Raw genomic sequence first — 9,635 nt, 5'->3', positions numbered from 1 at the left:
ATACCCTCCATCTCGCCAATTAAACCTGCAATAAGGTACAACCAGTCTTTTGCCGCTCGTGGTCATCTTCATTTTTTGAAATGGCGTCGTGGGGGACCACCAAACATCCGGAATAGTAAATTTTGTTGTGCCAGGCCTTGGTGCGTCCGCATTCCCGCGTCCCCTGGACGACTCGTGCGGTGAGCACATTCCTTGAAAACGGTGCGTTTGACCTTCCGTCGATCGTTCCGGGCGCGTGTCTCATACCCATCCCCAGCCGGCGTCTGTGGCTCCTGACTACGCCACCGTCTACCGTTCCCCGTTCCATCCCGAGGTCGTTATGACACTAGAAGCACGGCCGGGCTTTCTCATCTGCCGCGTCGCTCAGAGGATGCAACGCTGCGTGTGCCGTTAGAGGGCGTAAAAAGAGGGCACGAAGCTGGGTCCTTACGACCTTCCCCTCCCCGGTCTCGTCTCTCTCAGTTCACGTCCACAACCTCTATTCATCTGGCGGTCAAGCCGGACTTGCTGGTTAACTCGTCTACCTTCGTTGACGCCTTCTCCCAACCCGCACCGGAACCTGGAACCCTGAGCAGGATGACGAGTGCCGCACGGACGACGTGAGTCCTTCCTCAACTCTCGCAGCCGGACAGTCGCTCATCCGCCACTGCAGGTTTGGACCGTTCTTCATCGGGGTCTTCCTGGACATAGCATGCATGGGCATCCTGTCCGGGCAAGTGTTCCTATATTATTCGTCCTACAAGCAGTGCGTTGTGTCGTTGTCCAGGGTGGACTGTGAGCCTGACGTTCGCACTGAATGTCAGAGATCGGGTGTGGCTTAAGGCTGTGGTGAGTTCGCAATGCCTCCATTTACGGTCCGCATCTGAGAGCCGTGCAGGTCGTCGTCCTTTTCATGCTCGAAATTGCGGATACCACGTTCGACACGCTGGCGGCGTACGAGCCGCTCATCATCCACTTCGGTACGTCGTCTGTTTATCGGATACTGCACATTCGAAAGGAAAGCCAACGCTTCTCCCTCAGGTGAGCCAAGTGCGATAGCGATAACTACGTGGGGTACGTGTTCTTTGTCACCTGTGCGCTGCACCTTGTTGATATCTCTTCTAGAACTCCGCATGGGCGAGTATTGGCCCTCTTGGAACACCTGGTGAAGCATAGCTGATGGATCCCTGTTGCTCCAACAGACCCTCTGTTCAACGTGCGTCGCTCATAGACCGCCATTTGGCAATATACTGATATGATTGGTTACAAATAGGGCATCATAGCCGCCATCGTTCAAGCGTTCTACGCTTGGCGCATCAGGAAACTCACCCACAACACCTGGGTTGCCGCTCTCATCTTCATGATCTCCCTGGCATCATTAGGTGTGCATACGCCGTTTAGATCGACCTCTAGCAATCTTTGATCGTGACCACCTCCCAGCTGGTTCCGTCGCCACTTTTGTGTCAATGACACGCACACCGGCCTTCGACACCTTTAGGCAGTTCGAAACTGTTGTTATTCTTTGGCTTGTGTGCGGAGCCGTTGCGGATATCCTGATTACTATGGTGTCCGTGTGGCATCTCGTGAGTATCCGCAGCTATACCGCCTGGTAAGATGCTGACGATCTCTCAGAGGAGCAAGAAGACTGGGATGTCAGTCACCGACAACATCATCAACAGGATCACTCGCAGTGAGTTTTCTATAACCGCAGTGCACCTTAGAGGCTCTGCTGATCTCGCTCATCCAGTGTCCCTCGAAACCGGCCTGCTGACCTCGGTATGGGCGCTGACCGACCTGATTCTCTTCCTCGTCGTGGTACGTCCCCTGCTCCTACCTGTCGCGCCTTAGCTGACGCCCCTCCAATCACACCAGCCCCAGTCCATACACCTGACGTTAAACTTGACGCTCTCGAAGCTGTACACGATCTCTCTCCTCTCCTCCCTCATCTCCCGGCAAGCCCTGCACCGCGACGCCAGCAACGGACCGCGCTCAGGCTCAAACGGGTCCGGCGGCCTCCGCGCGCGCGGCGTGGCGTTCCTGCGGCGCGAGCCCAGCACGCGGGTGAGTGTCCGCACCAGCGCCCCGTCTTGCGTCCCTTCGCTCACGCGCGTCGCGCAGTCCGCGCCCGAGATCTTCGTCGACGTCGAGTCGCACGAGCGAGTGGACAATTTCGAGTACGGCAAGGACCATATATACGGCTTGGGAGGCGAGACGGCCAAGGGGTTGTCGAAGACCGACCTGTCGAGCGCGCGCACGCGAGATTCGAGCAAGTCGTCGCGCACGTGAGTGTGAGGTGACGGGCCGTATGTTATGGGCTCTCGTCTTGGATTGCGCAGTGCGCTTGTGGAATGTACGTACTGTACCATTTCGAATTGATCGAACCGCCGTTTGGGGCGTGACGGAAAGTTTGGTCCAGTGGATTCGAACTTTGACCGGGCCGTCCGTGACGGCCCGGAAATTTCGAACCCATCATCGACTTTTGGGTACTTCTACGCCCAAACTGAGCGGGCGCTGACAAGCGCCCGCGAGACGGTTTCGAACTTGGGCCTTGTGAGCTGTGACTACCCCCGAAATTTCGAACTTTTGGACCCCCCTGTGACGCGTGACGTTCGATTAATACGAAATGGTACAGTATACGATGTGCAGCAGCTAGCTTGATTACTGGATGACGTTCCGTAAGGAAATACGGAACTACGGACGCTCCGTAGTTCTCTAGACCGCTCGAAAGGGCAGTTCCGCCGAGATGCCGACGAGAAAGTGATACCCGAGGATCTCACTGTGGCTGCTGGAATAACAAGCGCACAAAAGTCTGTGGAGGGGTCGGCACCCCCCTCGCAGAGCAAACAAGCCTCCCGAAAAGCTGTAGAGGCCTCTTGAAGGCCTATTTCGGACGGGAGGTAGTGATGTGGACCATTATTGGCGCTGACAAATCGACGACTGGACCTCAACGGACCTCCATGAGGTCTGGCTAAGGTCTCCGCGCGGTGGAGGCACTCCGTTGACGCCAGAGATCCCTCTCGTCGCTTAGCCTCGCTTAAAGCTCCGGAATTGCATTTACGGGTCTAGTAAGAGCGGTCTGGCTTACGGACCGTCATCCACTATACCCCCGGGCATGGATATTGGGAGTTCCAAATCACTGTCGCTCCGTATGTACAGAATCAACATTGATGACACGCTTTGGGAAGTTCATCGATATCAACCGGAACATCGTTACTACGGTCAGCCTCCGCGGGCGCACTATGGAACCGGTGATGACGCACTTGAGACAGTCTCCGACCAGCCCGGATCCCGTATCGTAGGTCGGCACCGACTGCAGGTAATAGCCGTCTAGGTCGGCCTGGTGGGTATAGAAGGTGGACGAGCCAGCCGCCAAGATAATCGGGGCGAAGATCAGGGCGCTCTTTCCAGACTGCAGTTGGAGATCTTCGCGCCTGAACCCGATGGCCAAGTCGAGGGAGATTGGCACTTGCTCTGGCGCCCTCAGGGCGCGCGCGGTGATTCGCCGGTGCGCGCGGGAACGTGCATTCCCAAGAGCCCCGCGCGCGACGATGCACGCTGCGCCCGGAGGCTGGGCGCGGATTGAGCGGGGGGCGCGCGGGGAGGATTGGCTCGTGCGGGCTCGGCCGACGGCGGGAGGAGCAGGGCAGCGGGGATAGAGTGGCGGTGCCGAGAGCCTCCGGGCGGGAGGCCGGTGGCGAGCAACGGACGATGAGCTGCTGCCAAGGCTCGTCCAATACGATGGTTCCACTCAAAACCATCCTTCCATCCCTGTCCACCGCTCGCCCACCCCCCTCCCTCCGACCCCTCCCGGCCCCATCGCCGCCCTCCAGGCCTGCTACCTGCCCACCGACACCCACCGCCGCCCACCATGGCCTCCGACACTGCCGCGACACCAGAGAAGAGGGAGGAGGCGCTCCCTCAACCAGTCCTTGCCAGGGAGTCTCGCGACACCATCGTCGAGACCGCCCAACTATGGACCAGCCCTCGGACGGTCTTCTCCAAAGCGCACCTCATGGGCTCCGTTGACCCCGCCCAGTCCACATTCCCCCTGGCCGCATACTGCTTCATGACCGGTTTCATGTGAGTCTCTCCATTTTTCTTTGCCGGCCCACTATATGCGTGCAAGACTCTGGAATTACGTGGGCACAGAGCCGATGCTAACCCCTTCTTCTAGCGACTCGGTGTCCTTCACCGCCATCTTCGTCTGGTGCGGTTTCCAAACCGGCAACTTCGTCCAGCTCTCCCTCGCCCTCGCCCGCCTCTTCGGCGGCCCCCCAGGCGACCGCGACACCACCTTCCACCTCGCGGACCAGCAGGCGCTCTGCTCCATCCTCAGCTTCCTCCTCGGGGCCTCGCTCGGGCGCATCGGCGACAAGATGGGCGCAAAGACGCGCGCGTGGCTCTCGCTCGGCACTTTCATCCAGGCCCTTCTCACCATGGCCGCCGCGATCGCCGCGTGGCAGAGCGGGCAGGGGAGCGTCGCGGAGGTCCGCGGAGAGCCGGCGTGGACGAATGTGCTCACGTTCGTCGCGATCGGCTTCATGAGCGCGAGCCTCGGCCTGCAGGGGATCATGGGCAAGCGCGTGAACACGCAGTTCACGACGACGAGTGAGTCCTGGTTCCTGTCCCGATGTCGCTCCGTCTCCCGCTTGCCTTCCGTCCGCCCCTTCTCACAACCACCCACATCGTGCGAGGCGTCAAGCTGACGCCTCGTCGCGACTCCATCTCCCCTGCGCCTCCCACTGCGACTTGATCCCGCCGTACTCACACTCCCACTTCACAGTTGTGCTCACCACTGTCTGGTGCGAGCTCATGGCCGACCCGAAGCTGTTCGACTTCCGCCGCAAGATCATCTCCCGCGACCACAAGATCATCGCCATCCTCGCCCTCTTCCTCGGCGGCTTCACCGGCCGCGCGATCATCGACGTCGTCGGCGCCGCGTCCACGCTCGGCGTCGGGACCGGCATGCGCACGCTTATCGCGATCTGGTGGCTCTTCGTCCCGAGCAAGCCCGTCAAGGCGTAGTGTTTGGACCGTTGAGCACGGTCGTGGAGCAGGGGTGGGGATGATAGGTGAGCATCGAGGTCACTGTATGAGAGGGATGAGAGGTGGAGGGCATGGTAGATATGCGGACTATGCGATGGACGGCCGTACATACCTTCACATAGATCACGGAGCCGAGTCCATGTTCAGTCGTTTCCAAAGGCTACCTCTTCTCGCTGGGGCCAATCTACCACATTCGTTTTGCAATCCTGTCGCCAACGAAATATTCTCGCATACATACACCATAGAAGGTGTTCGCCTCCTCATACCTTTAGACTGTTGTCGCTCTTGGTTGTCGGTGTTGTCGTGCAAATATAATCTGTACTCTTTATGAGATCCGTTGGCACATTTCGTTTCCCACAACTTACAAGACGTACAAATTTAGTTTCCCCATGGCAGACCTTCCACACATAACAGTCCAAACCGATCCCGACCAGTCCATTGGTGACTAGGGCACGTATGGTGCTGCTGCAGCACACAGAGATGTTCTCAAAGAGACGATGGCGTTGTATTCCATGGTGCTACTACAAAAATTGTGCTACACTCGCAACTCTTTGGCGGGGCTACAGGGAAGCACCGGGACGACAAGGACAAGAAGGCCGGCAGAGAGCGGAATGGGGCAGAAGAGCCCGTACACGTCGTAGGGCGCAGGGGTATGCAGGAGAGGGGAGGAAGGAGGACGGAATGTCCCACCTCTGGTAAGGAAAAGCACGTCCTCGCCCGAAGACGTTCCCGAGGATGGCGTGCGCTCCAGCTAGAGGCGGGGGCGTTGCGGTCGCTCTGGGACCCGCGGTAGACTCCTGCGAGAAAAGGGCACGGTGAGGTGCGGTTCGGTCGCAGGGGGACAATAGTGCGAGTCCGGAATGAGTGAAGAAAAACCGGGCGGGCGCGGCGGCGCGGGTTTTGTAGGTCGGCGCCTCGTTTGGAGATCACGTGTGGGCTCTCTGCGCGCCTTCAATCAGGCCATCGGGTGGCATTCGTCTTCTGTTTCCTGACTTGTTGTTGTTCTAACCCAGTTGCTGCTGCTGCTCTGGAGACACATTCTGAGATGCGAAGAATGGAAGCAGCCTCCGGGAAAGCGTTAAAAGGCCGTCGCCTTGGAGCCAACTGTACTACTCCAAAGTAGACTCCTGACATCCAGGAGCGCATGGCGTTTTTCGCTGGTGTGTCTCGTCGCTCAGCCTCTGATAATACACGCTGACATACCCCCTTGTCATACCAGACTCAAATACCCCTGACAGACACCACTCCTGCTCGGAGGGCCGTACCTGGCAAAATTTAGCCTGCAACACCATTTCCTGCACCGCGCTCTCCTTCATCCACCTGACCCGTGCGCGCACCTTCGATATCGTCTCAGGCGTTTCGTCGATGACCCCATCGCGCTTGCCTACATGTCCACGTGATACTGGCAATGGGCCCCGATATGTAGGTGGGACGCAGAGCTACCGCAGCTACGAAAGGAGTTCCTGAACCCTGTGGAAGAAGAGTGCTTGGAAGAGTTCGAATATCCAGAAGACTCCGAAGGTCCAACCTCGAGCCCTTGAATAGTATGTTTACCGCAGCAGTCCTGTGGCTTAGCATGTGCTCACAGCACGGTCCATGGTAGCGTACTCATTCCATTGGGTCAAACAGAGATGGTCATCGGACTGCGAAGCTGCATTATTATGGAGTCTGGAACTACCAACGTGCGAATAGCGATATAACCGGGCGAAATGCAGGCGGCGATTCAGGAAACATCACACCGTTGAAGTGGACCCTGTCAAACACGTCATGCACAACTATCGACCTGTGCGTAAGTACGAAGGACCAGCAGCACTGGTCTAGAATCATATGGTATCTCCCACCAACGCCGAAAGTGGGCATCTTCTTTCTGATCGCCGCCGACGTCGCCCTATTTATCGCAGAGAGTCCGTCAGCGATGTTCCGACCTGACCCCCATGTCCAGATCTATGTCCACCAGACTCCCTTCGTACTTCGACATGCATCCCAGTACGTGAACAGACTCGACACGACTGATCCTCGCTGCTGACCGTCATTGCCAGAGCGGCAGCCGCCTCCGCGCCAGAGGCTCCCTTCCCTGGAGACGGTCGCACAGGTGTTCGGCCGTCCTCCCATATACGACGGCATCTTCGGTAGCTGCAGTGCGGCCTCTCTGCCGCGCCTGGCGGCCACCAGCCGCGACGTCCGCGCCGCATTCCACGACTTCGAGCGCCGCGCATTCAACGTCAACCGGCGGCTCAAACGCTTTGTCGACGACCCCGCCGCCTTCCGGACCTTGATGGGGCGCACGGGGATGATCATCTCTGGCTCGTTCGCGCTGCAATTCTTCGACCGCACGCTGTACGAGGAGTCGGACCTCGACTGCTACCTCTACAAGGACCGCAGCATCTTGCAGGTCGGGGCGCACCTCAAGGGGATCGGCTACGTCTACAAACCCAACCCCTCCGACAGCGGCGGTACAAGGGACTTCGAACGAGACGTCGACCGACTTTTGAGGTCCGACACCGATTCCGACATTGACGATGGCGATTGGTGTCCGGACTACGGCTCTCTCACGTCTCGCGAGCATCGGCGCATCTGTGCCGTATACTCGTTTGAGCGCAAGACGCGGCGCGGCAGCACTCGTCGCGTGCAGCTCGTGGTCTCGATGACCTCGCCGTTTGCTGTCGTCCTCAGCTTTCACTCCAGTGAGCACCGTTCGTGACGCACCTGCCCTCGAGACGAGACGCTCACATCCGGAACGCCGTAGCCTGCGTCATGAACGTGATCACCTACAACGTCGCGTACGCGCTGTATCCGCGTCCGACGTTCGAGTTCCGTCACGCCATCGGCCTGAAGGAGGAGGGCGCGGAGGACGCTCTCGCCAAGTACACCGAGCGCGGGTGGACGATATTCCCCGAAGGACGCGGAATTTCCGGTTCGGCATGGGATCTTTACTTCTTCTGCGCGGCGCGCTGGGTGTGCGACGACAACACGTGGAAAATCTCGCTCGACATGACTGGGGTCGCACAGCCGCCTCCCATGGCGTGCTCGAGGAAGGCCTTTCGATGGGACCCGACGTCCGAATGTGGATGGGAGCTAGACGGGCAGGGAACGAGCTTCAAGGACTTCGACTCGCCCGCTCTGCGCTGGAAGTACACCCTCCCAGGCGAGCACAGCCCATGGGAGTTCGAGGAGTTCATGGAGTCGCGGACGACGCTCAACAAGTCCAAGCTCGCGAAGGGATCTGTCCCCCCGGAAAACGTGAGGGACAGCTGTCGGCCACCGGGCTGGAAATGGTGAGCTCGGCACTCGCGTCATGACCGTCGTGTGGGTCGGCTGATATCATCTGATAGGTGGGATGCGCAGATGCCACTTTTGCGCAAGGCATACATGGTGCAAAGGGCACCCTGCGATTTCAAAAAGTTTTTCCGTCTGCCACAGCAGACTGAACCTCGCCGCAGAAGCAACAAATGTAGAAACAGATCCGTCCAACTCTGAATGTACTCGTAGTCGCATAAGGCAATGCCCGCTTCGTCCCTGCTTTGACATGCTCGCGACCAGATGCTCGTCGAGTGCAACACTTTCAGCGGGTCGACGCCGGGGAACGAGTCTTCGATGGGGCGCGTCGAGCTTGAGCCATCGCGTGCATTATCCGGGATGACTCGGACGTCGGCGCATTAAACACAAGGTGCTGGAGGGAGGGAGGACTCGACTCGCTTTGAAGATAGTACTTGGCCTTGAAGGATAAGGATAAATGGGCTGACCCGCGAGTCGCAACAGGATACATGTGTATCTGCGAGAATAGGGAAGTGGAATACGACAAAGGCGGTCGGCCAACTTGAACGTATGCCCCGGCTTCGAGGTAGTATCTAGATATACTTTCTGGAGTCGGATGCCATTTGATTGCTGACGCCGCTGCGTTGACATTTCGGACGCTTCCACTTATCACTGTGCCCCGAGGTCGGGATGTGGGTTGAGTAATAGAGTGAGCATTGAACAGCGTGGGCCAAATTTTCAAGACGATATACGGGCCATACCAGCTTTTTCACAGCTTTGATACGTCGGATCCACATATGGCTTAAACCTCGCGAAAGAGTTCAGATAACTACGAGTCACTGAACCCGGTCTCATCTGGACCCCATCTCAATCCACCAGAGGTGCGTAGTGCCAATCCTTGACAGAAGAGAGTGCCAAATGTCAGTTCGTCGTATGCATGCAAAAATGAATAGTCGCAGGGACTGAGAGAGACTGAGAGATGCCGGGAGTTTGATCAAGAGATACGGCATGCCACAATCAAATTAGATAGACGCTGCGCAGCTACTATTTCAGCGTTGTTACTGCGACACGTTTAACACACGCTTGTTACGGCTTTGAGCTTTCTGTGCGCCTCTACCCGTGTTTTCCTCTCCCTCCCTTTGCTAGACCGGTAATGCGACAGTCAGCGGTCACAAGCACGCTTTCCCCTGCCCACTTGTCTGACATTTGTCAATGAAACAGCCAGCTGCGCCTTCATGTCATCATCATCGACGAGACGGTCGCAATCTGCAATTGAAGGCCAACCGGGCCCCGGCACCGCACGCAGCTCCTGGTCGACGCAACAACAGAAGTTCCCCTCCTCCCACGCAACCATC

The 9,635-nt window shown here is 58.1% G+C and overlaps 3 protein-coding genes across 3 annotated transcripts; all 3 read left to right on the top strand.

The window, feature by feature from the left end:
- Window positions 1-576: 576 nt before the first annotated feature.
- On the top strand, window positions 577-2,265 carry BXZ73DRAFT_105126 (uncharacterized protein; the record flags this gene model as incomplete). Its single annotated transcript, XM_048016146.1, has 11 exons — window positions 577-599; window positions 653-745; window positions 804-828; window positions 878-959; window positions 1,182-1,195; window positions 1,253-1,361; window positions 1,420-1,562; window positions 1,612-1,669; window positions 1,727-1,794; window positions 1,852-2,040; window positions 2,098-2,265. The coding sequence occupies 11 exons, from the start codon at window positions 577-579 to the stop codon at window positions 2,263-2,265; spliced, it is 972 nt and encodes a 323-aa protein (XP_047874021.1).
- Window positions 2,266-3,847: 1,582 nt separating this feature from the next.
- BXZ73DRAFT_52769 (uncharacterized protein) lies at window positions 3,848-5,004 on the top strand (the record flags this gene model as incomplete). The annotated part of the gene is made up of 3 exons (XM_048020869.1): window positions 3,848-4,059; window positions 4,154-4,587; window positions 4,763-5,004. The coding sequence occupies 3 exons, from the start codon at window positions 3,848-3,850 to the stop codon at window positions 5,002-5,004; spliced, it is 888 nt and encodes a 295-aa protein (XP_047874020.1).
- A 1,955-nt stretch (window positions 5,005-6,959) lies between these two features.
- BXZ73DRAFT_80503 (uncharacterized protein) lies at window positions 6,960-8,502 on the top strand (the record flags this gene model as incomplete). The annotated part of the gene is made up of 4 exons (XM_048023298.1): window positions 6,960-7,011; window positions 7,065-7,709; window positions 7,772-8,300; window positions 8,358-8,502. The coding sequence occupies 4 exons, from the start codon at window positions 6,960-6,962 to the stop codon at window positions 8,500-8,502; spliced, it is 1,371 nt and encodes a 456-aa protein (XP_047874019.1).
- Window positions 8,503-9,635: the final 1,133 nt, after the last annotated feature.

Source organism: Epithele typhae, assembly GCF_022376455.1.
Source record: "Epithele typhae strain CBS 203.58 chromosome Unknown BXZ73scaffold_61, whole genome shotgun sequence".
NCBI classification, from domain to species: domain Eukaryota; kingdom Fungi; phylum Basidiomycota; class Agaricomycetes; order Polyporales; family Epitheliaceae; genus Epithele; species Epithele typhae.
This window is presented reverse-complemented; position numbering and strand designations above follow the sequence as displayed.